The following is a 27,617-nucleotide window of genomic DNA, read 5'->3' as shown; positions in this document are numbered from 1 at the left end:
AATTGACTTCTCAGACCAAAATACTCGATATGACATCTGGCTGTATACGGTAATTAAAAAATAATCTTACGTTGCTTTACAATGTTATGTCGTTATATCTTTGTCGAGATCCAATGTTATGTATGTTTTTTTTCTTCATGTTTCCTGTAAAAAAAAAAAAATTAAAGATAGACTACGCGCCTTTCAGTATCATGCAGGAGACTTTATTAGATTTTTGTGTATACATTTTGCTTAAATTTCTGTGGGTACTTTAAAAGAGCTAGGTGCTTGATTTTTAATCAGGCTTTTCGTTCTTATTTATTTAGTGTTTTTTTACTTTTCGTTCTTATTTATTTAGTGTTTTTTTTATTATTAAGTTAAACTTATCGGTAAGCCCTTTTATTTTTACCGCAATTCGCCTTTTGGTGACACTATGATCCTAATTAGAAATTTGTAGACGGAAAACATGCACGTTCGAGTTCAAGTTCAACTACTCAAAGAGTTCCCATCGTCTTCCCAAGTAATCGAATCACAAAAACCTAGCTACCCGAGCTGAATCTCTTTACTGATTTCTCGTTCGATTGCATTTGCATCAAATTACCTATTCCCTTGTTCTTTGAAACCCTAAGCCACAATGGACGGCCATACCTCCCACCTCGCCGTCCCGAACCGATCCAGAACCTCTCAATCACCATCGCCATCGCACTCCGCGTCGGCCTCCGCCACGTCATCCATTCACAAGCGGAAGATGGCGGCGGCGGCGAATTCCTCCGACGACCACGCGCCGCCGTTCCCTCCCTCCTCATTCTCAGCCGACGCTCGCGACGGCGCCATCACCTCAAACGACGACCTCGAGAGCATCTCCGCCCGCGGCGGCGCCTCCGATTCCGACGACGAGTCCGAGGACGCCGCCGGAGACGACGACGAAGAATTCGACAACGACTCCTCTATGCGCGCCTTCACGGCGGCGCGGCTCGAGACCGGCGGCGGCGCTGGTGCATCGGTGCCGGCGCGGAACACGAAGCTGAAGGGCGAGGGCGCCGCCACTGTCAAGATCGCCAGTTCCGAGGGCGGAAAGGACGGCGCTGGAGGCGGCGGAGCGGGGGGTCCCGGTGGCGGTGCCGGCGCCGGAGCTGGATTGGCGGTTAAAGAGGATCCGACGAAGATATTCACTGAGAATTTGCAGACCAGTGGTGCTTACAGTGCTAGGGAAGAGATGTTGAAACGGGAGGTAAAACATTTTATTTTTTGGGTTTTTTTTAATTATTATGTTATTTTTAGAGGTTATTATTGACTGTCTGAAAACTTGTAATAGAGCTTTAACAAAATCAATTCGGGTTCTATCTCAAAATTAATTGGTCATGAGAGGAGTTACTCATGACATTGTTATCTGTTAATAGTTCTCATTCTCTATTTTATGCCTCTGATATACGAATGATGCGTCTTCTTGGTTGAATCCCAAAGAATCTTAGTCGAAGGGTTTGATGAGTTATGATACCATGTTAAGTAAAGTATCATAGGTTCCGTTTCAAAACTATACCTGTTGGCTATTCCGGAAATACAGAAACAAAGAAATTTCACGGTCGAACTGCCAAATTAAATATAGAATGGGATAAAAATAAAGGGTATTACTCTATGACCTTGTAAAATGTATTTATTTGCTCGCTGGTAGTGAATAGTGATAGTATTACTTTGTTTTTAAGTCTACCTAATTTGTTTATTCTGTTGATTGGACTGAAATATCAGGAGGAAGCAGGAAAACTCAAGTTTGTTTGTCTCTCTAATGATGGTATTGATGAGCATATGGTTTGGTATTTATTTCTCTTTCTTCTCATATACTGTCCCTGTTTCAATTTTTGTTTTTCAACTTTTCCTGTAAATAATCTTGATAATGTGATTTCTTTCCCATCTTTGACTTATGTTGATTCGCACTAAATGAGACAATGATCGTGAATGTTTAACTCAATTTAAAAAGTAAGTTAAGACCATAGTTTAATTTAGCCTTTGTTTCTCTATCTTCAGGTTAGTGGGATTGAAGAATATCTTTGGCAGGCAATTACCGAATATGCCCAAAGAGTATATTGTTCGTCTTGTTATGGATAGGTAGGGGGTTTAAAAGATTTAAGTTCAAATATTATGGTGGTCAAAGTCAATGAGTGTCCTCAAGTGTTGTGTCCAGGGGGAATCGATGGCTATAATTTTATTAAGCTAGGGTTTAGTCCCAATTGTTTTACCTTTTAGAGGGTCTTGAACCCAGGACCTCTTGGAAATAAAAGTTGCGTGATGTTTAAACTCCTCGTATTTGTTTTTCTTTTCCTGTTCTTATCTTGACTATGAGAAAAGAGATGATTCTTGTTTTTCATATGGATGTACAGAAGCCACAAATCAGTGATGGTTATTAGACGCAATCTGGTTGTTGGTGGCATAACATATCGGCCTTATGTCAGGTACTGATACTTGTCATCCGATCATTCTTGGTGTCTTAATGTTTGCCATTTACCACCCGTTTAACGTGTATGTATCTCTTGTTTCGATGTTGACGTGTGTTTGAATTGATCAAGTGTTTGAAACCGCGATTTTGGGACAACTTTGCTGGAATTCGAAATATACTTCTTTTCGCCTTCTGGTTAGGATGAACATAAAGATCTGACTTCTTAGTTTTGTGATTGAAATTATAGCCAAAGGTTTGGGGAGATTGCATTTTGTGCCATAACTGCCGATGAGCAAGTTAAAGGTTATGGAACTAGATTGATGAATCATCTTAAACAGCATGCACGAGATGAAGATGGGCTCACTCATTTTTTAACTTATGCCGACAACAACGCCGTTGGCTATTTTATTAAGCAGGTTTGTCTTCTATCAGTAATGTGATCATTGATGTTGTTTGACCTCTTCAGATTTCAGCATTAACAAACTAGCACGCATCGGTTTATTTTGGCTTTCTTGTCCTCATATTCTCATTTTGATTCTTGTCTAAGCTTCTTATTAGAGATTCTTATTTGGATGTTGTAATAGATGGTGTGTTCACACGCAGGGTTTTACAAAAGAGATTCATTTGGAGAAAGATCGGTGGCATGGGTACATAAAAGACTATGATGGAGGAATACTTATGGAATGCAAAATTGATCCAAAGCTTCCATATACTGACTTGTCAACGATGATTCGCCGCCAGAGACAGGTAAATATCATGGACAGCGTAGCAATTATTCATACCAATACAAGATAATGACCAGTTTTTAATGCTTCCTGGTTCACAACTTGGTGACATTTTGTGTGTTTGTAATTGATTTTGATGTTTTGATCAGGCAATTGATGAAAAGATAAGAGAGCTTTCTAACTGTCACATTGTTTATCCGGGGATCGATTTCCAGAAGGTTTAGTATTTTACTTTCTTGAAGACTTTATTTGATTTGCATCTTTTTTTTTTTTTTTTTTATTTCTTTCTTGAAAATATTGGAGTCAATACATGTAGCTTTTCATCCTTGTTAATTGTAATAATGTGGATTGGCTTGAATTGATGTCAGTCATAATCATTAACACCAATATAATCTTAAGAGGCTTGATGGTTTTTTCCTTTGTTTGAAAGTCATATGATCTCATAATCTAGACTCATTCTAATCAAGCAGTTTATTTATTCATGTGAGAATTTTTTTTTTATTTTTTTTTTTATTTTTTTTTAATTTAACAGAAAGAAGCTGGCATACCCAAAAGACTTATCAAAGTTGAGGACATTCCTGGCTTGCGTAAGTTTTAGAATTTTAGCACTTTATTTTGCTCCATTTTTTTCCTGTGTCAGCACATTATAGTAACTGTCAATTTACCAAATACTACTTGGCTGATATTTAGAATTTCTTTCCTCTGCATGAAAGTCTTTAGAAACCAAAAGACCATGCATTGCAGTTTGTTGCACTGACGCAGAATGTTTCAATTTTATAATGATTACAATCTGCTTAGTTTTGGTGACGTCTGTGATGTTTCAGCTGGTTTAAAATTGTATAAATGAAGAATGAGAGTGCTTATGGGAGTTTCTTGTGATTTGGTAGGAGAGGCTGGCTGGACACCCGACCAGTGGGGCTATTCACGGGCTGGAGTTTTGAGTGCTGCAACGGAAACTGGAAAGAAGCATTTGACTGCATTTATGCGCTCACTTCTTAAGGCATGTCCACTTTTGCAGTCATATATATATATATATATATATATATATATATATATATATATTTTATATTTATTATTATTTCCCGAGTTAGGTTTATGTCATTAGTGTTTTCATCGTTTTTTGTATGTGTGTATTTTGCTTTGTAGCTGCGTTCTGATTCCGGTTCTTGCCTAATGTGATTTTTTTTTTATATAACTGACAGTGTATGCATGAGCATGTTGATGCATGGCCATTCAAAGAACCAGTTGATTCACGGGACGTCCCTGATTATTATGACATAATTAAAGATCCAATGGGTAAGAATCAAACTCCTGCTTTTGCTCAAGCGGTTCTTGGATCAATAGAAATGCAAAGGTTGTGACCACTGATGATGATTGAATATATGTAATGCAGATTTGAGGACATTGTCGAAGAGAGTAGATTCGGAGCAGTATTACGTTACGCTGGAGATGTTTATTGCGGATGTAAAGAGGATGTTTTCCAATGCACGTACTTACAATTCACCAGAGACCATCTACTATAAATGCTCATCCAGGCATGATTTTGTACCTATTTTGACAGCAGTAAATCAAGTTTCTGGAAATCAGCAATTTTTTATTACCATGTAAATTGCATAGTAGTAACCTAAAATTGATTTTTGTGATGTTTAAAAAATCTCTCGACAAAAAGTCTCGAAGTGTAGGTATATTTTCACATATCATATACCACCGGGTATTATATTATTAGTACCGGGTCTTATTTTTAAGTAAACTTGAAAAGTAAAATTCAAGTGTAATTTTTTTTTATTTATCATCCTAAGTTGTATTTTTTTTCTCCCCTCATTTAGGCTGGAAGCACATTTTCAAACCAAAGTTCAAGCAGGACTTCAAGCCGGAGCTAAAATTCAGCAGCAATGACTAAATGGTTCAGGTTCACATAGCCTACTTGAATAATTTGTTGGTATTTTCATAATTACCTTTAAAATGTTTCAGACCATAAATTAGTTCACACTTGTATATTTGTATTCTCGTAGCTTCCCGTATATTATTGCCATCAATCAGAGCTTTATTATTTCAGTATTTATTTACAAGCGAGGCAAAAATCTGATGTAGTTTCCGTGATACCACCATCCTCAGCCACTCTATTTGTGGTGAACGTGAATGTTTGGTGCTCGAAGTAGAATTTTTAATTTTAGGGTTTTTCTTTTATTATTATTATTATTATTATTATTATTATTATGTTATTTCCTTGTTTTATTTAACAAAATAATCGACGATGTGTAACGTATATTAGTCGGTGATATTTGTTCGTGTAGACGGTAATTGTTGTCTATCAAAGATATATTTATTTTTTTTAGAGTTCAAAAACCATTCATGGGTTTAAGAAAATTAAGATCGATCGTCAGATTGCATATTGAGACATTGGTGTTTAATACGTAATATTACCTCTTGACTTCAGATGTAATCCATGTGTATTTATATTGCTTAAAAGATTATAAGATACATTATGGTGTCGTAGTCGTAGATATCACAATTAGATTTATGTTTGTTACTCTAGCACATAGTATCCTTGATTTTAATACTTCACCTTTTTCTCAATCTTGCTACTTATAAAACCCTCCATTGATCCAACAGTTGCCGAAGAACAAATACAAAAATATTAAAATAGTCAACATAACTATAACTGAATTTAAACTTCAAAGTTCTTCATATACTTGTATTTAAAATTCTCGAAATTTTGAAATTTCTAGAGGAAATTCTTGAACCATCAATTTTAATTTTTGTTACTCTCTACGAAAGTTTAAAAAAACTTAAAAACGGGGTTATAGTGGTAAATAATAACATATAAAAACTGTTAATATATCATTTTTTTAATGAGAGATAACAAGACCCAAACTTAAAAAAAATTGATGTCCACATCGCTAATTTGGGCCAAAGAAAAACCGCGACAAGTCCCCAGGCCACGACCAACCAGCCAAGAAGGCCTTGGCCAACCGGCTAGGGAAGCCACGGCCTATCAAGCCTCGACCAACCAGCCACATGGCCAAGCATACTATGGTTGGTCCTTAACTCATTTGGATGCCTAAAAAAAAAAAAAAAAACCACTCCTCAAAACTTAGGTAAGTTCTAACTTTAGGGGATTTCTACCAAGTACGTCCCCGGACTTGGTGGAATTCTCTCTTTCTTACCTTACTCTCACACTAAACAAACAATTCTTCTTTCTGCACTTAGAAACGAGATGAGACCTTCACCTCAACATGTTAATGTTGAGCATCATAGAGCGCATCAGGGATATCCTTCAGGTGACGAGAGTCGGAAATCCCTTTTCGAAGAAGGCAAGGACGACGTGTCAACAAAGACTACCCCTTTTAGCTCACGTGAGGACACATAGTCCGGCCCTAGATCTGACCGTGCGACGCTCTTCGTGTTTAACCAAAATCATGCATCAACAAAAATAGAGTTACACTGCTTAATATCAATACATGGTTGATTTGTCAAAAGAAAAAAAAAACAAAATGAAGACGCCACGGTGACAATTTCGCAATTGAAAACAGTGTAAATACTATTATTTAATTTAGAATTTAAAATTAAAAAAAAAAAAAAAACAATGAAGAGCTGTCGTAGTAACTGACATTCATAAGAGCAACACGCCCATCAATTTAAAGAGGAAGAGCGTTAAAAAAACCTCATTTTGAAACTATCCAGAATGCGAGTTGAAGTAACTCTCAAAATGAAAGGAAAAATAAAAATAAAAATTTGAACGCCTGGTTGATGATTTGGTATCATATCTGATGCTAATGTCAAATAAAATTTTTCGATTACAGCATTATTGAAAATTAGTATGAGCTCTTCTCTTGCTAATTGAAGTTTTGTGTGCTTTGGCTATTTTTTTTTTTTTTTTTGGTAGAATAATAAGTTGGAAGGAGTTTCGTAGATGTATATATGCACGCATACATAGAAAAATTGTTAACATGTTAAATACATTACTAATAGTTCGGTAAAAGATTATGATTTGTGACACGATGGTCATTAAAATTTAATGATGATCGCATAGTTTTTTTTCAAGGACCAATATGTATCTCTGGTTTTACTGTGAATAAGATTAATTATTAACTGTTAATAAAATTAACTATTGTTACTGTTATTAGTTGATAGTCGATATACTCATAAAATTATAACTTCAATATTGGTCTCGATCTCGATGTTTGATCATTGACATGTACTCATTTGTAATTTGTTTTTTTTTTCTTTTAGGGAATTCTTTTGATAACTCTTAATCTATTCATTTTTACAACGAAATGAGCAATTGACGAGTCCTGAATTTTTCCATGATTAGAATTTTAGTATAAAGTAAAATAATTTTTTTGATATGATAGTATTCTTAAGTTTAATTTTAGTCCCTCCTAATAATTATTATTTCTTTTATCCATATAATACTTCGTTATCTCGTTTGACCATTTTTTAGTTTGATTTCTGGCTCCCCTAATTTTAATAGAATTTATTAAGAGGAGATATTTGTGAGTTTCATTATAAAAAAAAAATTAGGCAAGTAGATAGTTGTTTTTAATACACTACGTGGTATACCCGGTCTTTTACAGCACTAATCCCCTACATCACGGTACAGAGCCCAAGCCCTGAGCCCTCCCCTGCCAAAGAAAAACCACAATGAACGACGATCCACGATTCTTAACGTACAACCTCGCCTTCGTCAACTAGGATCCCATTCCCTCCCTCGCGAACAATCTTGCTTGCTTCCATATCTCACGCTCTATTCGTCTCCACAGCTCTTCAAAAGCGTTTGACCTTCACGGTCTCTGCATTTCCCTGGCTATGGCGGTCTCTCGTTGGTTCTTGCTCCTGTTGATTTGTTACTCTCTCTTCGCTCCTAGGTCTTTGGCGATCGAGAATTTCAACCAGGCGTAAGTGAAACCTTTTTTTATTTTTGCCTGTTTTTTGTTTTTTAATAGAAATTTCGAATCTGATGTTTTATCTCTGAAACCGAAAATATTTCTTTTGCGTTCTCAAAACTTGTTGCCGAATTGCATTGCTAGCTAAGAAATCTTTGCAGGTTGATTTTGTTTTATTGTATTTTGTGCATTTAAGTGGTAGGTTTGGTACATTTCGGCCAAGCTGTATAATTTTAGAATCAGTCAATAGGTTTGAGATGAGCTAGAGAATTGAATAGCGGTTAAACGTTCCTTGTCTCGAAGCAGTTTGACCTTGAAGCTTGGCCTTATTAAAAGTAGGACTTTTGAATATGATAGTCGTTTTCCCTTGTTTTACTTTAAACCTAAAATAAGCAAAGGGATTGCTCAATTCAAACCTGCCATGAATGTGATGATCGGACTAAGTTATTTTAAAAGCTGCTGTCTTTGTATGTGGTTGATCTCTGAGATTAAAAAAACTGTACCAGGTGTGTGCGAAAAGAAATCTACATTGGATTATAGTTTTTTGTTTGTTTGTTTGTAAGCTTATCTGAGTGGAATATTTTATTATTTCCCTATTTGTTCATATATACTACTACCTCCGCTGGTGATTGCAAACTTCTGTGAGTTCCACAAGAGTTTTTGTATTATTTTCTTGTTTATATCAATATGAATTTGAGTGACCTGCCCGAATTTTTGACTCTAAGAAACATCCATTCATTAGACCTTGCTCGTCCATGATAAATTCTTGATAATTTTTTTATGTATTAATTCAACAATAATTTGATAAATAAAATAATGGCAAATCATATACCTGAGTTAAATCTATCATCAACCTTGTTTATATATTGGCCGGAAACTCCGAAGTACTCGAGCGATTGTTTCTGTATGTCCTATTGACTGAAGATCTGTCGCTTTCCCATCGCAATCACTGCTTTTATTTATAGTAGTATTACAAATCCCAGAAGTCCGTTTTTTTCTCTTTATTTCAAGTGAGAAAACACAAAAGCTATATGTTTACATATGATATGTGCAGGTTCCCCATTGTAGAACCCGATCCTGGTCACACCAAACTTCGTCTTTCGAGAGAAGGCCTAGAGGCCATCAAGAGAATAACAACACCAATTGCAGCAGTTGCGGTATGATCAATAGCCGTAGAAAATGATATAATGTATTTTCTTCATTTGAAAGTTCACTTTCAATTCTAGTTTTATATCATACACGAAATTGTGCTGTTATATATGCTTATGCTACTAGTTGCCTGATTTGACGTTGTTTAGCATAAATGTTGGTGCGGATTCTGGATAGAGCTGTAGATTTGAATATATTTGATAGGACCATTTAACTCCACTCTTATTATTCTGTGTAGTATATTTTAATTTTTAGAAAAAGCCTTGAAGTAGTGTTAGATTTCTAATCTTAATTATTGATATTATTCCACTGGTGTTAAATTCAGGTTATTGGGCCTTATCGCTCTGGAAAATCATTTTTGCTTAATCAACTTCTCTCTCTTTCTTGCGATGAAGGTGCAATTCTCTAACTGTTATCGACATCTAGCTATTGCATGGATCTCTTTTTATTAGAATTTGAGTGATTCAACTAGGGTGAGAAATTATAACTCAGAAATTCTGAATTGTTTCTGCAGGATTCGGTGTTGGCCATTTGCGTGACACACAAACAAAGGGTATTTTATTTTGACCTCAATATCACATGCGTTCGTTTGTTAAAACAAGTGGCAATTTTTTATATCGAGTAAAAGAACTCGGGCTTGCAAAGGGATGGCCTAGTATATGCAAAAATTATTTTGCTGTCGTTGCATATGACCCTGGGACATGTTTAGTGACTTCTGTATCTTACAGGGATATGGATATGGGGGACCCCTGTAGAAGTGGATGTCAATGGAACAAAAACATCTGTACTTTATCTCGATACAGAGGGATTTGAGAGCATTGGGAAATCAAATGTATATGATGATCGGTATATAAAAAAAAATTGTTACTAAATCTTTTTTTTTTCTTGGTCAGATGTTGCCTTTCCTAGCTTGCCTTTTCTTCTTTTGAGTTTCTGAGGCTGCTTGCAGGATTTTTGCCCTTGCCGCTGTCTTGAGTTCTGTACTTGTTTATAATCTGCCTGAGACGGTTAGTGGCTAAATTTATCTTCTGATTATCTTTAGCTTTATCTATCACCAAAAAAAAAAAAAAACAAACTTCTTTGCTTTAAAGGAAGAAAAGAAGTTATACCATCACTTTTTCTAGTCCCTCAATTTTGAGGTAATTCGAGTAGTTTGTAATAGTGCCCAATTCATTTTATGCAGATCCGTGAGGCTGATATTTCCAGATTATCGTTTGCTGTTGAGCTTGCTGAAGAATTTTATGGAAGGTTTTGACTTTTTTTAACACCTTCTAAAATTTTAGCTATTAATTTTTATTGATTCAGTTGTTTTTAACATTATTTTATTCCCAAGACTGATTTGTTTTTTGACTTGGGCGTTCTGTTGCAATCAGGGTGAAGGTATGTAAAAGCGCTGCCTTTTTTTTTTACCTGTAATTCGTGCTGCTTTAAGTCCATAGAGTTTATTAACATTTTAGTCGTGGTACTTTTGTAGGGGCAAGATGTTGCTTTTGAACCTGCAAAGCTGTTGTGGCTTATCCAACGTGATTTTCTACGTAAGTCCCTAAAGGAATGCTTTGATATGTGTACTGAAGGAACCTTATTTTTTTCGTTTTAGGGGCAACTTTAACTTAAGTGTCTACCTCTAAATTTGTTGTCCTGTATTTCTTTATATCTGAGACGAGTTAATGTCGTTGGTGTTCTGCAGAAGGGAAGTCTGTGCAAGAAATGGTGGATGAAGCTCTTCGTCGTGTGCCAAATACTGAAGGTCTCTTGGTTTTTTCTTTATCGGATTAATCATATTTTTATCGTTGAATTACTGCTTTCTCTTCCCTAAAATGGATCTGAGCATTGTTTAAACTTTTCCCTTATGACAATACAGGGGACAAAAACATTGATCAGGTATGCTTTCAATTTAAGTTGTTTTTTTTTTTTTTTTTTTTTTTTAACATTAAATTCGAATACTGCCACAACTAGTCGTCCAAGTTGATCAATTTGCATTTTAACCAGGTTAACCTGATTCGCGACTCCTTGGCTATTATGGGTTCGAATAGCACAGCTTTTAGCTTGCCCCAAGTATGGTTTGTGCATCAACTATCTGTCCATTGTTGGGTTTTTTTTGCCAGATATATCGCTGAGTGATTTCATCATGACTGAAATTTGTAACAGCCTCATCTTCAGCGAACAAAGCTGTGTGATATGAATGATAGTGAGCTTGACCCGTTATACGTTAGTCGAAGGGACCGCTTAAAAGAGGTTGTTTCCAGCATCATCCGTCCGAAGGTTGTGCAGGGAAAATATCTCGATGGGAAGGAATTTGTATCGTTCCTTGAGCAGGTACCTCTTCATATTGCACGAAATATGTTTTAACTTGGTTTAGTTTAAAGTTTGGTTCCCGTGCCTTGCTCTGTTTATGAAGGTAAAAAAGAAAATGGGAAAGACATGTTGTGAGAATATTCTTGATACATTGAAACTGACAATGAGTAGACTATATGATGGGATCCTTGGCTGAACTTTCTGTTTCATTCTAACCAGTAGTGTTCTATATATATTGATGTTCAGATTCTTGAAGCCTTAAATAAAGGGGAGATTCCATCTACAGGGTCTCTGGTTGAAGTTTTCAACAAGGGCATTCTTGAACGATGCTTGAAGGTATATAGTGAAGCAGTCGCACAGTTGGGTTTGCCTCTTTCGGAACAATCTTTGGAAGATGCTCATCAGAAGTCTAAAAAGGATGCAATGCAAGTTTTTGATCTGCAGCATTTTGGGCGCCACCATGCAAAGAAATCAGTTTCGCAACTAGCTGAGGAAATTGAAAAAGTATGAGTTTATCCTTTCATTTTAATATCGTTTTTCAGTAGTGACATTTAAACTCGAGTAGTTTAAGATCCTTTCATGTTTGATTTTAAAAAAAAAACCATCTCTGTTCAACCAAAAACTGTTTCAGGATGCTAAATGCACGTGTTTAATCAATTGTGAAAGTACAGGTGTACAAGAATGTCATGCTAGCGAATGTATATCAGTCATCAAAGCTCTGTGAATCACTGTATACTGGGTGTGAAGATAAGATGGATCAACTTCAGATTCTTAGACTTCCTTCCATGGCGAAATTCAATGCAGGCTTTCTTCAGTGCAACCAAAGTTTCGATCAGCAGTGCGTGGGACCTGCAAAAGGAAATTATGAGCATCGCATGACGAAGGTCTGACAAGTTTTGACGAAAATTTGAATCACTAGAACATGCTCAATGAAGTTAAAAACTTAAAACTTGATTTAACCAGTGTCTGATCTGCCCAGCAAAATTTTGCAGTAGAACCCACATATTTTCAAGTTCTCGATGTGCTTTTGTTTGTTGATTATAGCTTGAGTTGATATTTGGATATACTGTTGAAAATATGCACAGATGTTGGGGAAATCGCGTTCTCTATTCATCAAAGAATATAACAACAGACTCTTTAATTGGTTGGTGACCTTCTCGCTTGTAATGGTGGTGATTGGAAGATTTATAATCAAATTCATCCTCCTCGAAGTCGGCGCGTGGGTGCTTTTCATCTTCCTCGAGACATACACAAGGATGTTCTGGACTTCTGAGTCTCTCTACTATAACTCGGTTTGGCATACAATAGTAGCCACTTGGGAAACACTTGTTTACAGCCCTATCTTGGATTTGGACAGGTCAAATAAACTTTACTATTTATCTCATTACTCTGATTGCATAGTTGCGATGAACCAATACTCATTGCCTGATTTTATCTTCATCTTTTTTCTTTCTTTGTTACGAACAGATGGGCTATCCCGTTTGGTGTTGCGATAGCGTTATTTGTGCTCTATTGGCGGTGTTATGGGAGAAAAAAACACGGGTCCCGGTGGCTATTACCACTGTACAACACGAAAAATGGGCCGAATCGGCCGAGATCAGACTAATATAGAATCAATAGCGTTATAACCATTTGATTATCATGCATCTGTTGGTTGTACACGGCGAGCTTTTCCGTTTTTATGGTCTCCCAGGCTAGCCATTCTTTGGTTCTTTACAGACTTTCATACTGCAAATATACGAAGGAACAAGTTGTTTTCACTTAATTTAATAGGACTGAAGAATCATACAGGGGTCTCCCTTAATCAGAATGAATCGTTAACATGTCAATTGTATCTCCTCTATATGTCAATTGTTTTCCATCCTATTAACTTAGCAGAATTATGTGGGTGTGAATGTTTTATGGGTAATATAGCTAAATAGCCTCACTTATTTAGACAGATTTGGATTTGGCCAACATTCTGTTAATTTTGGGTTAATAGCCAGCCCAATTTATTTACATATATAAAAATACCAAAATAGCCTCTCAACTGTTCCCGCCCATTAATCTCACGAAAATTAAAATCATTAAAAGCAATATCTGTCGTAATTAAATCACAGATACACGCCATCTTCTTCTCCTTCTTATCCTTCTTCTCTTCTGCGCTCGAACTAAACATCGTCTTCTTCTCCTTCTTCTCTTCTGCGGCGGCCACCAGCACCAGCCCAACCCGAGCTTTTCTTCCTCGTGCGCGCCATCCCGCTGAGACCGAGCGCCATCGTCTTCTTCTCCTTCTTCTCTTCTGCGCGCGGCCACCAGCACCAGCCCGAGCCCGAGCTTCTCTTCCTCGCGCGCGCCATCCCACAGAGACCGAGCGCCGCCGTCTTCTTCTCCTTCTTCTCTGCTGCGCGCGGCCACCAGCACCAGTCCCTTCGTCCTCCAAAGTGTACTCGCTGTTCTCGCTCCGAACGTCCTCGCGATACCTCTCCTCCATCGATTCGGAGAAATAAAAGATTGGAAACAATGGATGAACGCTCTGGTTTTTAGATCCAATAAGAAAGAATACAAAAGGAAAGTTTTTTTTTTTGTGCGTATTTGAGTTGTGAATAAGAGTCATGTAAATTATAAATTGTAAATTGATTCATTTATATGTAAATTGATGTCATGTTAAATATACTGGTTCATTTACAATCTGTAGAAAGTCTGTTTTTGCTTCTAACAATCAAATTTGTGATAAAAATACACGCTATTTACTGGAATCATGTTAATAGACAGTAAATACAAAATTTATTTACAGTTTATTTGTATTGTAAATAAGCTGACAAATCAATTAACATCAGATAACGTGAAAATTATGCGAACAGATATCCTTACTAGATTCAATGAGCGAAAATGAAAGAATAATTTTTCAGATGAATGAAAATAAAGATAATAAATACTAATTATATTGAAATATGGTGTATATATTATTCTGCTACAAAAATAGAAACAAATTTTTTATTTCCAACCGCTTAAATTTCAAATACACACGTCCAACAAATCAGGAAATGCAATAACTGCTTTCCAAAACAGTTTATTCCGAATATAAAAAACCGATATTAAATGAGCCAACACACGTACAAATAACTACTTACCCTTTCGGTTTATTTCAAATTTTTAAAAAAACTGCCTCTAATATAATGAAGGCAATTAATAAGGGCAAATGAGTAAAAAAAATTCAGTTAATATTATGCTACGTAAGCGTATTGGTTATTAACGAATAATTAACCAAATGTTGGCTAAAACACAATTGCCAACGTTTGTAAGGCTTATAAGGCCAATTTTTTGATGTTTTATTTTACACGTTCTGCAAGATTCTTTTTATTCTGTAATTGTACCTATCTTTTAACATAATCTTTCATTCTTTCTATATACAAAGAAACGAGAAGGAAAAATGACATGTATAAGGGTTTCTATTTATAATGGGACCCACTAATCTTGTTCATGTTAGACAAAATTACCTTAGACAAAATTGTTTTTGACTTTCCAACTCTTTTTTTTTTTTTTTCCGAGGCTCACCCAAACCCAGCGGCCCTTTTTAGCTTTTATTTTGAATTGTTCAGCTAGCAACAGTAAGTCAGTCTTTTTTTTTTTTTTCAAATTAAAAGTTAAGTCAAATATACTTTGCTTTTTTTTTTTTCTTTTTTTTTTTTCCGTTGTTTAATCATTGACTTGCTAGAAACTGTTTCAATCCACAACTGGAAACTCTCCCTGATCTAAAATGGTTCAAACACTATCCTAAACATAGAAAATAAAAATAAAAATAAAAAATAAAACTCATCTTAAAAATTGAAAAGATCTGATGTTCAAATAGCTCGCCGGAGAAGAGCAAACAGACCGTGGTGTATCGCCCTCCGTCGTTTGAGCGTCGGACGTTTAAATTTCTTTATTCGTTGTTGGTTAGTTCAGATTTCAGAAACAATCTAAGAAAAAAGAACCTGAAAAAAGAAGATGAATCTGAGAAAAAAATGGTGAGCTAAACCCAAAAAAGAAATAGAATAATTTGTTGAAATTAGGCAATCCCCCAACTTAATTTAAGATTCTTGCCAAAGTTTCATTTTATTAAGAAAATAATCCATCAAGCTGCAGTAAATTAAATTAACAAAGTAACTTATACTAACTAAATAGTTAATTGAATTTACTTCGGCTAGACCGAAGTAAATTAAATTACATGTTTTAGTTAATTTAATTTACTTCGATCTGATGAGCTATTTTCTTAATAAAATAAAATTTTACCTATTTTTTAAAAGAATTGTTGGGCTATTGAGCTACTAGCTTAATTGTCCCAAAAAAAATGTATGAGAATATCTTTTATTGGAGACCTTGAGACCTTTCACAAACCAAAATAGTCATACAATATGAAACTGAAAACCAATAACCACACAATTAAGACCGATTAAAAAGTCAAGAAAAAAGAAACCAAAATAGGGAGAAAAAAAAACGACCAAAATATAAAATGTAATTTTGATGGTCAAAACGTCCAAATTTGGCTTAAATCACTTGACCCAATGCCAAGCATTGGGTCCTCTTTATTATGCAGTTTTTAATAAATAAATAAACACTAATTTTACATGCACTTCCTTTACGGAGATCCCAAGTTTCCAAAAACTATAATCCAATTTTTCATGCATCATTCTCCCTAAGTTCGAAAAACATTTATCCTCAAATTTGATGCATATCAAGTAGGTGGATGAAGGATGATCTTCTTGGTTAAATCTAGGTAATGCAACTCGAACGCCAGTGAAGGTAAAAATATCAATGAAGTCCTTTAGGGCTTCATAAGTTTCATTGATCACTGTCATAAAGTGCATCATCCAGTGGCTCAAAGAAGTATTTTTCTTCTTTACCATCAACTTCAAACACGTGCATAGTAGGTTAACATTGGTGGGACTAGCGACGAAGAACATGATTCACGATCGTCTCCAACTCTAATACCAAATAATGTAGCAAAAGCGCGGGATAAATTCACAACCCAAAACTCTTGATTCACACACGAATGTAGTCCATGATTCTTCCACAACATGTTGATTTGATACATGACTAATACCAGACTAAGGGCATCTTGAACTTGTTGATTCTCAAATAATACCGAAAACAAATAAATTTTAGAGAACTCTCTCTTTGAGTTTTTCTCATTAATAAAAAATTTCTCAACATCAAAGAAGGTTGCAAGATTTTATAGGAGACCTTGAGACTTTTCACAAACCAAAATAGTCATACAATATGAAACCGAAAGCCAATAAACACGCACAATTAAGACTGACTAAAAAGCCAAGAAAAAAAAATCGAAATGGAGAAAAAAGGCCAAAACAGGGTCAAAACTTCCGAATTTAGCTTAAAACACACGATCACAATGCATAGCACAATACATAGTCCTCTTTATTATGTCATTTCCAATATATTTAAAAAAAACATTAATTTTACGTGTATTTTCGTTACGGAGATCCCAAATTTTCAAAAACTGTAATTCAATTTGCCATGCATCATTTATCCTATATTTATAATATATATATATATATATATATATATATATATATATTACACAGTATTATCCTTCGTATTTAAAAGAAGCATTTAAGAAAATTCTCTCCCTCTCTCTCAAATAAGCGAATATTTTATGTTTTTCATATAATAGTAATCATCGCAACTTTAACAAGGCACACTAGCAACATAACAGAAAAATCATATTAATCATATAAGTCATGCAAAGTAATCATAAATTCCAAACATTCCAAATTCTTACCTTATATTTAATGCCCAAAAATTAAAAACAAGTTTGTAACGTTTTCAGTAGTTAAACTTAAGACATTGTACTAAAATATTATATTTTAAGTTAATTAAGATACCTAAATTTATTTTAAATACTATAATATATTATGATGTGAGTAATTATAATTCCCACGATGCCTTCATATAAAAATTAAGAAAAACTATAAAGAATATATATTAAAATAATTGTCATCAACGATGGTTGGGTATGAAAAAATTCATTTGTAACGTTTGCATAGATAACAAAAATTGTATAAGTCCCTTCAGTATTAAAATAAAAAAAGACTAATTTTATTTATAGATAAGAGTTGTTGTTTATTATATGATCACAGAGAAATTATTAGGGCTAACGCTTATATGTAGTCGCACAATAATTGTTGAAATTACAATTTGACATTAATATATGTCTTTAATATTTAATTTTAATAACTTTTCGTTTTTTTAAACAATAGGCTTTTTTTTTTAATTTTTCTGTGTGTAAACTTCCTAACGAATATTGAAGACAATCGTACATACTAATTTTAGAGCAACTCCATGGCTCGTTTAAAAATCACTCCAAGATTAATGGATGAATCCAAAAACCTGAGGACCATCCACCACGGGAGAGGACGTCAAAGAATATGTACGATCAAACCTCGAGTAAAGAATCCGAAAGACGACAAATCCATCTTTGGGACACAATACCCACAATTGAAATGTGGAATCACAAAACCAAGATCCAGCCGTAACAACATAAAAGATCCAAACAATAACAAACAAACAACTAATTTTAAATGAGAAATTTCTTTAATTGGGCTTAAAAATGGTTTAAATATCAAGATTAGACCCTAACTTAATTAAATATCTGAAATTGGACTTTTGGGTTAAAACCGGACAAAAATACCCTTAGACCATTTCAAATAAAAAAGAGCGCTATCTCCTCCTCTCTCTCTACTGATACGAAAAAAAAACGAAATCAAACCCACACGATCTCATACGATTCCATACGATATATTACGACCTTGTAAGATTCAATACGATATACTACGATGGCGTACGATAAACAAGCTTCAATATCCGGCGGCGGTGATGCCCAGAAATCCCGACCTCTCAAAACGTCGAAAAAGGTTAGTTTTTCAACTAATTTCTTATTAAATCTCATAAAAAATAGTCAGAATAGGTATTAGGACTTAGGATTTATCTGATTTGTGGTTATTTGAGCTGTTTTTTATCGGATTTAGAAAGTTAGGGTTAAAAATTGGGGGCAGTGTACGATGATATTCATGCATCGTACGATGTCGTACGATGTTGTACGATGTCGTACGATGAAATGCATAGGTCTGTACGATGCGATACGATGGTGTACGATGAGTTTATGTTTTTAAAAAAAAGTGTCATACGATACTGTACGATTCTGTACGATCGGTTTTTAAAAAATTAATTATTTTGTTTTACGATTCTGTACGATGATATACGATGCTATACGATGGTTTTTTAAAAAAATAAATTTTTTGTCTTACGATGTTGTACGATGCTATACGATGCTATACGATGATGTTTTTTAAAAAATTTAATTTCTTGTTTTACGATGATATACGATACTGTACGATGCTGTACGATGTTTTTAATTTCTGACCTGATTTTGTTGTTTTTTTAGGACAATTTGAACTACATGTACAACGTCTCATTCCCGGGGCGTATCACGTACGGTGGGACGGGGATCTTGAAGCTTGTACGGAGTAGATTCGATGAGCTCGGGATAAAAGAACGAATCCTCGGGACTCCGTTCGAGCAATTTTTTACGGAGAGCGAGCTTGGTTTCTCACCGGTGCTCGTACATACTCTCCTTCAGAAGAAGATCGAGGCGACGGTACGCGGCGAGATACATTTTGGTATCGGAGGCAAACGGGTACGATTTGGACGCCTCGAGTACGCACTCGTCTCGGGGATGACTTATGAAGACGGTCCGACCAAAGCCGAACAAGACGAGCGAAAGAACGATGGATTGATCACGGATCACTTGAACGGCGTTGCCGGAAGCAAGTTGAGCGCGTTGATCAACGCGTTCACCATATGTCGAAGCCCTGACGCTGCGTTCAAGCTCGAGCTGCTCGTATTCGTCTACGGGTATCTTCTGGGGCAGCCGGCCAACAAAGCCATCGAAGAAAGGTGGCAGAAATTTCTATACATCGTTCAAGACCTCCCCTTCTTCTTCAAGATGCCTTGGGGAAATTTGAGTTGGGCAGAGACGTATTCCAGCTTGTCGGTGAACCTACGGCGTTATCACGAAACGCTGCAAAAGAAGTTGAAGGACAAGCCGGATGTGGCACAGAAAGAGGCCAAGTACACATTGACGGGTAATCTCCATACCCTTCATTACTGGGCGTACGAGGCTATCCCAGAGATCGGGATGAGGTTCGGGTCGAACCAGGGGATTCGTGTGCCCCGGATGCACTCGTGGTCTAGTAATGTGCTCATAATGGGCAAAGACATCGAGGCGGTCTTGAATAAAAAAACGGTAACTTTTTATTATTTATCGTTTATTAATGTATTTTACATTATTTTGGAATATTGGTAACGTTTATTAATGTATTGTAGGTGGGTGTTCTTCAAATGCTGAGACCAATGGCACCAGAGAAAGAAATGTTCACTCTCCTCGAGACACAGACGAGCAAATGTCTGTATCCCATAGACGTCGAGGGCGAAGATGCGACAGAGCCGCGAGACATCGAAGAAGAAATAGATCGAGTCGCGACTGTTGCAGAAGATGCCATCGTCGGAGACTCCGACGACGAACACGTGTCAGACACTCCACGTGTTCGTCTTGCTAGTCCGACCACTCCCGCAATGGGATCGAGGCCTACAGCGACCTCTCGCGCCGACATTCCCGAGGCCTTTGTCATAACACGGGAAATGTGGGGAGAAATGCGAGCTTCCCAAGAACAACTGCGAGCATCTCAAGAACAACTGCTAGCATCCCAAAAACGAATGATTCAGTCACAAGGGATAGTCTTACGTTCTCTTGCCACGACCGGCCGTAGAGTTGAGCGCATGAGTGTTAGACAGGTTAGAGTTCAAATTTAATTTAACGTTTTAAAGTTGAGTTTAAATTTAATTTAACGTTTTAGAGTTAAGTTTAAATATAATTTAACGTTTTAAAGTAGAGTTTAAATTTAATTTAACGTTTTAAAGTTGAGTTTAAATTTAATTTAACGTTTTAGAGTTACGTTTAAATATAATTTAACGTTTTAGAGTTAAGTTTAAATATAATTTAACGTTTTAGAGTTAAGTTTAAAATTTAGAGTTGAGTTTAAATTTTAGAGTTGAGTTTAAATTTTTTTGACAAGTTTAAATTTTGTGACATATTTTATTACTTTGACTTTCAGCTTTCTATGTGGAGGAGGCTGAACATTTTGTTCGAGGACGCAACGGGCTTGCCTGGGGGTGAAATTCCCACGACCCAAGATGATGGTCGTAAACGCCGGACCCCTCATCCTCCTCCTCATCCTCCTCCGGCGGCTAGTCAAAAGCCGGCGTCTCCATCGCATGAGGCAGAGCCGTCTTCTACGCATCGCGAGTCATCGAAGAAGTCAGAGCCGTCTTCTACGCATCGCGAGTCATCGAAGAAGTCGAAGAAGCCATCTTCAACGCATCGCGAGTCGTCGAAGCGATCGGAGATCAGGCCGGTGACTTCTCCCAGGTTGTCGACGTCTTCGTCGAGTCCTCGTAGAGAAGACATTTCGGATAAGCTACGCCCGCTCACAACTCCTCTAAGGAAAAGACAGAAGGCACAGCTTACTCCGGCACGTCCAGATCGGCAAGTGCGACAGAAGACGTCGCGTTGGTCCGAATTCACTGATCCGACGAGGCCCAAGTATTTGGAAAAGCCGATCCCCAAGTTCAAGCCGTTGAAGGACGCGAAGCAAAAAGAGTTTGATAATTTCGTTAAGTGGTTGCGGATAAAAAAGTGGGACGGCAAATTCATGGAGTCTGTTCGACTGAAGACGTGCGACGCAGACACGATTTTCTTCGACACGATATTGACAGAAACCAAATGGCTACATGATTCGGTACGTTATTATATAATTTCACTTTTTCCAATCAATTTAAAATAACGCTATATGTTTGTAATGTCTCAGCATATTGATGCTATGATTCACATGGTTCGGGCTCGCCAACGAGCTCTCGACGGTTATCGGCAAGACGTCCGAATCATGGATTGTCGGTGGGTCCAGCACGTGTACGGCCGATTCAGAACGGAAGAAGCGAACATCAACAAGGCCATCGAACTGGGAGCAGAGCCCGAACCCGTGGACTGGGACATGAGGGCAACTATTAGCCCGATGACTGGGTATAGGGACGCCGATATTTTGCCTTGGGATGGTGCTCGAGAGATCCTGTTCGTCGTGAACTTCCAGAACCTTCATTGGTTCACATTTCGGATCGACATCGAGGCCTGGACCATTACCGTCTTCGACTGCCAAAAGGATCTCATGCAGTCGTCGAGACATCAAAAGGACTTCACTGAGCTGATGGAGGTACGTAAAATGTTATGTTATTCACAATTATTACCTTAGAGCAACAATTAATTAAATTATAAGGGTTACTTAACATTGTTAAAATGTTTATTATTCAGACTTGGAGTCGAGCATTTGCTAGGGTTGTGGCCATAGGTGGTTTCTTCAAGAACCATCCCCACTCTTACCGGGAAAGTGAACATGGTGAAATTAAGTTCACTGTGCCGACGTGGATCGTCGATGACAAGGTCCCACAATGTGCTTACAGGTAAACAATTATCTTTTTATTGACAAGTTATTTTACTAGTTATTTGAACTTTTTTTTGACAACTTTCTCTAAACAATCATGTTTTTATTGACAAGTTATTTTAGAAGTTTTTTTTTTTTTTACAAGTTTTAATTGACAAGTTATTTTACTAGTTATTTGAACTTTTTTTTGACAACTTTCTCTAAACAATCATGTTTTTATTGACAAGTTATTTTAGAAGTTTTTTTTTTTTTTACAAGTTTTAATTGACAAGTTATTTTACTAGTTATTTGAACTTTTTTTTGACAACTTTCTCTAAACAATCATGTTTTTATTGACAAGTTATTTTAGAAGTTTTTTTTTTTTTTTACAAGTTTTAATTGACAAGTTATTTTACTAGTTATTTGAACTTTTTTTTGACAACTTTTTCTAAACAATCATGTTTTTATTGACAAGTTATTTTAGAAGTTTTTTTTTTTTTTTACAAGTTTTAATTGACAAGTTATTTTAGAAGTTTGTTCTTTTTTTCAAGTTATGTTTCAACTATTTGTGACAATTTCTTTTACTTATTCTTGTGTTGTAGCGGTGATTGCGGGATGTTCGCATTGAAGTATGTCGAGCACGTAGTACTGAACGAATCATTTGACACTCTTCAAAGTGAGAATATGAGAACGTTCAGGAAGAAATGGTGCGTGGACTTATTCTACAACCACCTTATCCCCTGATTTGGTATTTTCGGATGTTTATTTTTTATCTTTTTGGTTTTCTATGTAATAGTACCTTATAAACATATTATCGAGATGGTTTGTTGACTATTGTGTTTTTTTATTGTACCTTATAAACATGTAATTCAATTAAAGAGATTCACAAAAAAAAAACATAAAAAATTCACACATTCACAAAGGGTTTAGAACTCGAGACATTTATAAAGAACTAAAGTTGCATCTTGACGCCACTGACAAGCTTGCTTTTCCATCATAGCTTCATGTAGGATTAGGATAGTGTGTAACTAACTTGTTCATTCTAGATTAGGATAGTTTGTTACAAATAATCAATATTCTAGTTTTTTTTTAGATTCTAGCAAAAGTTTCCTTTTATTAAAAAAGAAAAATAGCTCACTAAGCTGAATTAAATTAAATTAACTAAAATAGTTAAATTCAGTTACTTCGAACTGGTGAGCTATTTTTTTAATAAAATGAAACTTTGCCAATTTTTAAAAGGATAGTGGTCTATTGAGCTACTAGCCTAATTGTCCCGTATAAAAAGGTCCATGAGACGGATGACACTCCATTAAACAAGATAAAAAGGTGACTCAAATAAACGTTAAAGTTTTAAACTTAAAAATAAAAATAACACACAAAGTCTAAAGTTTTAATCCCTCCAAGTGCATGTTTTTCTGTTATGTCCCCTACCACCACATTTCCCGCATTTTCGCTGCACGACAATCTTTTCGCCTTGAGATGGGTATCGATTAATTCTTCTTCTTCCTTGTTTACTTTTCTTCGGTCGACCGGCTTGCTTCTTTTCAACGGGTTCCGAAACTTTCATGTTTTTTATCTCATCCGGGACATCCCATTGATCTTCATTGCCAACCGGATATATGGCTTCCTTGTACATCTCAATCCACGTCTCCTTCAAATAAAAGTCACTGCATAACGAGTACACGTCCACGCTTCGATGTTGGGCTGCTGCGATAGAATGCTCGCACGGGATATTCAATTGTTGTGGTAGTCCGCAAGTGCACGTCTTCGCCATAAGGTCTACATCGAAATCACCTCTTACATCTTTGACATGACATTCATATAGACCAAGTCCGTACGCATTGACGAACTGTGCCTTATTATTTAGCTGTGCGAGATCATTTTGCCACGTTGGTGTCAATTTTGTGTTCAACTTGTTCGCTATCTCTTCTCGTTCAAAAAACCAAGTTTGGAGTGTGAATCGAATAAACTCGAGCAACGTCGTAATGGGAAACGTCCTCGCATTCCTTGTTTTGTTGTTGAAGCTTTCTGCGTTGTTGCTCGTCATTAGGTCGTACCTATATAAAACATACTTGATTTATATAATCAACGACATAAAAAATTCAGTACAAAAGAAGTTCTAGACTCTTACCGTTTTCCAGGAAAGAAAGCTCTGGCCCACCGATCGACACCAACTTCTTCAAGATACTTTGCCATCTCGACATCCTTACGTCTCAACTGTCTAAAATTAGCTTCGAATGCTGTTTTACTGAAGGCGTAAGCCGCATCGTAAAGTTCAAAGCGACAATGGTCTGTCTTGAACTTGTGTTGGACATTCAGTTGTAAATGATGGTAACATGCTCCGTGAGGGATACCAGGAAACACAACCTCGACACCATGTATGATGCTAACGTGGCGATCGGATATGAACGCCAAATTAGGTACGTCTTCACCGATAGCTTCTCGCAATCTTCTCAAAAACCAAATCCAAGAAGCATGACACTCGCTATCTACAACTCCGAATGCAAGTGGATATAATTGTGAATTCGCATCCATTGCAATTGCGCAAAGCAACTGTCCCCCGTATTTTGTCTTCAGAAATGCACCGTCCAATGCTATGACCGGCCGACATGCTTTGAAGCCTCTACGACACGCCCCAATGGAAAAGAAAGCATACTTGAATTTATCACCATCTCGCACAAAGTCTGTTAACGTCCCAGGATTCTTTTGCTTCAACATGTACAGCCAAGACGGTAACTTCTGGTACGATTGTTCCGGCGTACCCCGCACGTACCCAATAGCTTTCTCCCTAGATCTCCAAGCTTTCAAATACGATACGTTCACACCCCATCTTGTCTTCACTTCTTCCCTGACGTTATGCGCCGAATACTCCGCCATAGAGTTAATTGAGTACTTGTCTTTAAATACGTGACCGATGACCCATGGTGCCGCTCCTCGATGGCCCTCTGTTCGAACAACACGCCCACATGAGTGTTTACCCTCGTACGACGTAATCTCCCACATCTCAGACCACTGCACGACACCCCTCAACCTCCATGTGCATCTCTCGTTTTTGCATAGAACATACCATCTCTTTTTCGAAGAAGATTTCACTCTAAATTCGAAATTATGTTTCAACGCGTACAAGTGGATATGTTTCTTCAGTTCATGCTTGTTTTCAAATTGCTGCCCAATATATATTTCTTCTGAGCTACCTGTTACTTTCAAAGGTTAGTTAAACAATATGTGGTTTCATATTATACTTGAATCTCATTTGAATCCACTTAAATTACCTGTAGAAGAATGACTTGGATAATGACTCGGGTTTTCCTTCACAACATCATCGGCGCTGAACTCGGGTGCTTTCCATGAATAAGGAACGATAGGTGATCCGATCATCGGAGGCTCACGCTGGCATTGACCCGATGGTTCACAATGACCCGTTGGTACCGTAAACGTTTCCACAAATTCTTCATATTCTTCGGGATTGGCAAATTCTTCAAATTCTTCACCTCTACCATTGTTATCTCCGTCATATCCATCACTATTCTCTTCATCACCATCGCAACCTTCGTTTTCATCACCTTCGCCACCTTCGTTTTCATCACCTTCGCCACCTTCGTATTCATCACCATTGTGTCCATCATATTCGTCACTGTTGTGATTACAATCTCTATCACGCCTGTATACTTCGTCACCGTTTCCGGCACCCTTGTACTCGTTAAACAAGTCATCGTCACAGCCACCGTCTTTGTTTTCAATTATAGGATCTTTTTGTCGATCCTCGATAACAAGAGTATTCCGTCTCTTCTTCGGTTCATTGCGAGACACCATTCCAACTTCCACATCTTTCCCTTTACATAGTCCTCGATACGCAATAGGTGCAATGACCTCGATCTGTTTCGGTACCAAACTTACACAGAGTGGAAATCTATTACGATATTTGTGCTTCATAAAATGCGAAACATCACCATTGTCCTTCAATACGGCAGGACCTACTGGAATTGTACCGACTTCGTATGGGACTTCGAGTTTTAAGTCGAACGCGAATCTGTCTAACTCGAACTTCTCGTATAAGAAATCTACTAACTCCGTGTACGTTACCTCTTTCGGAATTACGAATGCACGGAATTCTACATTGGTGAAAACCCATTGGTGTCCTTCCTTCTCCCAAGTGCCGTTAATCATGACAAAAACTGCAAAAAAACAGTCAAACTATGCAAAATCAGCTTCTATATCGCACACCATCATACTGCATCGTACAACATCGTATACCATCGTACACTATCGTACATCATCTTACTGATAGACATCGTACGGCATCGTACAGCATCGTATACCATCGTACAGAATCGTACATTGTAAAAGAGGCATCGTACGGCATCGTACAACATCGTATACCATCGTACACCATCGTACAGAATCGTACAGAATCCAATTTTTTTTTCTAAATTTCATCGTATACCATCGTACAAACAAGTTAAACCCAGATTTTGGACTTTGTTTTCAGATCTGATCGATTTTTTATGCTACATTCTATCATATACATTCATAAACTTTGTAAAAATGATTAAGTTAGTAATCTTACCCATGATTCTTTTGAAACCCGCTTAAGTAGAGAGGATTTGAGTGGATTTGAGTGGATTTGAAAGAGTTTGAGCGAGTGTGAGAGTGAGAGTGAGGCTGAGCTGATATAGTCTCAAGGGCATTTTTGTCCATTTTCGGTACAAAAGTCCATATTTAGATATTTTTAAACATTAGGGTCTAATCTTGATATTTAATGGGTTATTAAGCCCACTTAATGAAATTTCTCATTACAATATAAAAACAACTAAACCCTCCAAAAGAAACCTCTTTCGAAGGCTTCCTCCATTTCACTCCCATCTCCGACACAAGCCCCCGCACCTCTCACTAGCCCAAAAAGAACCAGATTCCAAGAACCTGGATTTAAGGTATATGAAATGCTCTTCATCACCTCAGCGGAGACTATGTCGAAATAGACCGAAAACATAGGAACATCAGGGATGATTTCCCAAAAAAAAGGTAGCCACCATAGAAGGCATCCATCACCGACATCGGCTGCAGCGAAGTCGAGAACCAAAACGGAGAAATTCACAATTTGTGACGAGAACAAGGGGCAAGAGGCCGTGCTCGCTCGGACAAAGCCGTTATTCCAGTGTCGTCAGGTTGTCGATGAAGTTCGGGGAGCTCCGCAGATCGTGGAGGCGCGGTTTTCACGGGATAGCAGGGAGAGTTCCCCCTCCCGGAGTCGGAGCCACAGACAGCGTCCGTCATCCAGGAGGGGGTGGCAGCGATGAAAAAGAAAAGAAAGTTAGGGTTTCAAATTATTTTTTCTAGTAATAATTTTCGTTTTGCCTAACAACTTTAGTAAATTTTACATATTCTTTTTCATGAATATTGTATGTGCCCCATACATACTCTTTTTAACCTCCAACGTCTCATGGGGCAAATCCACACTTATGTAGAGCTTTACAAACTAGGCACATCTTTTCTTGCAAATAATGGATCTTTTTATACCATTTAAAGGCTTTCCATCTTATGATTCCTTTCAATGTGGGACTTTTCTAGTTATAACCTTTTTTTATGCGTCATTGATATTTTTATAGGGCAATTGGATTAGTAGCCCAATAGTCAACCATCA

The 27,617-nt window shown here is 36.9% G+C and overlaps 4 protein-coding genes across 4 annotated transcripts; 3 read left to right on the top strand and 1 right to left on the bottom strand.

Annotated features, from left to right (window-relative positions):
- Positions 1-359: 359 nt before the first annotated feature.
- HAG1 (histone acetyltransferase of the GNAT family 1) lies at positions 360-5,328 on the top strand. Its single transcript, XM_089623913.1, has 12 exons — positions 360-1,210; positions 1,726-1,790; positions 2,002-2,082; positions 2,355-2,426; positions 2,658-2,826; positions 3,014-3,157; positions 3,285-3,353; positions 3,668-3,722; positions 4,023-4,135; positions 4,338-4,431; positions 4,529-4,670; positions 4,962-5,328. The coding sequence occupies exons 1-12, from the start codon at positions 614-616 to the stop codon at positions 5,029-5,031; spliced, it is 1,671 nt and encodes a 556-aa protein (XP_089480039.1). The 5' UTR covers positions 360-613; the 3' UTR covers positions 5,032-5,328.
- A 2,389-nt stretch (positions 5,329-7,717) lies between these two features.
- On the top strand, positions 7,718-13,294 carry LOC149388366 (Guanylate-binding family protein). Its single transcript, XM_089624395.1, is given in 16 exon segments — positions 7,718-8,033; positions 9,076-9,178; positions 9,496-9,565; positions 9,685-9,723; positions 9,899-10,016; positions 10,120-10,177; positions 10,354-10,477; positions 10,610-10,705; positions 10,858-10,917; positions 11,032-11,051; positions 11,160-11,225; positions 11,319-11,486; positions 11,712-11,969; positions 12,137-12,349; positions 12,551-12,822; positions 12,933-13,294. Coding segments are annotated over 16 exon segments (1,893 nt in total). The 5' UTR covers positions 7,718-7,944; the 3' UTR covers positions 13,072-13,294.
- A 4,986-nt stretch (positions 13,295-18,280) lies between these two features.
- LOC149388365 (uncharacterized) lies at positions 18,281-22,720 on the top strand. Its single transcript, XM_089622405.1, has 7 exons — positions 18,281-18,358; positions 18,889-19,749; positions 19,830-20,297; positions 20,618-21,301; positions 21,371-21,769; positions 21,868-22,016; positions 22,579-22,720. Exons 1-7 carry the CDS (start codon positions 18,281-18,283, stop codon positions 22,718-22,720), a joined length of 2,781 nt encoding a protein of 926 aa, XP_089478531.1.
- A 393-nt stretch (positions 22,721-23,113) lies between these two features.
- Positions 23,114-24,746, bottom strand: LOC149388364 (uncharacterized). The gene is made up of 3 exons (XM_089622404.1): positions 24,108-24,746; positions 23,771-24,033; positions 23,114-23,118 (listed from the first exon to the last, which is right to left on the bottom strand). Exons 1-3 carry the CDS (start codon positions 24,692-24,694, stop codon positions 23,114-23,116), a joined length of 855 nt encoding a protein of 284 aa, XP_089478530.1. The 5' UTR covers positions 24,695-24,746.
- Positions 24,747-27,617: the final 2,871 nt, after the last annotated feature.

The sequence above is a fragment of the Urtica dioica genome, chromosome 8 (genome assembly GCF_054948205.1).
Source record: "Urtica dioica subsp. dioica isolate 48M chromosome 8, U.dioica_male_clone48M_v1_H2, whole genome shotgun sequence".
NCBI classification, from domain to species: domain Eukaryota; kingdom Viridiplantae; phylum Streptophyta; class Magnoliopsida; order Rosales; family Urticaceae; genus Urtica; species Urtica dioica.
Note: the sequence above shows the minus strand (reverse complement) of the source record. Positions and strands in the feature narration are given on the sequence as shown.

Coding starts and splice junctions, on each gene's coding strand:
- HAG1 (XM_089623913.1), top strand. CDS start 614: ATGGACGGCCATACCTCCCACCTCGCCGTCCCGAACCGATCCAGAACC. Junction 1,791..2,001: donor ATTGATGAGCATATGGTTTG/GTATTTATTTCT, acceptor CTCTATCTTCAG/GTTAGTGGGATTGAAGAATA. Junction 3,354..3,667: donor CGGGGATCGATTTCCAGAAG/GTTTAGTATTTT, acceptor TTAATTTAACAG/AAAGAAGCTGGCATACCCAA.
- LOC149388365 (XM_089622405.1), top strand. CDS start 18,281: ATGGCGTACGATAAACAAGCTTCAATATCCGGCGGCGGTGATGCCCAG. Junction 18,359..18,888: donor CTCTCAAAACGTCGAAAAAG/GTTAGTTTTTCA, acceptor TTGTTTTTTTAG/GACAATTTGAACTACATGTA. Junction 19,750..19,829: donor CGGTCTTGAATAAAAAAACG/GTAACTTTTTAT, acceptor AATGTATTGTAG/GTGGGTGTTCTTCAAATGCT.
- LOC149388364 (XM_089622404.1), bottom strand. CDS start 24,694: ATGTTGAAGCAAAAGAATCCTGGGACGTTAACAGACTTTGTGCGAGAT. Junction 24,034..24,107: donor GCTTTCTTTCCTGGAAAACG/GTAAGAGTCTAG, acceptor TGTTTTATATAG/GTACGACCTAATGACGAGCA.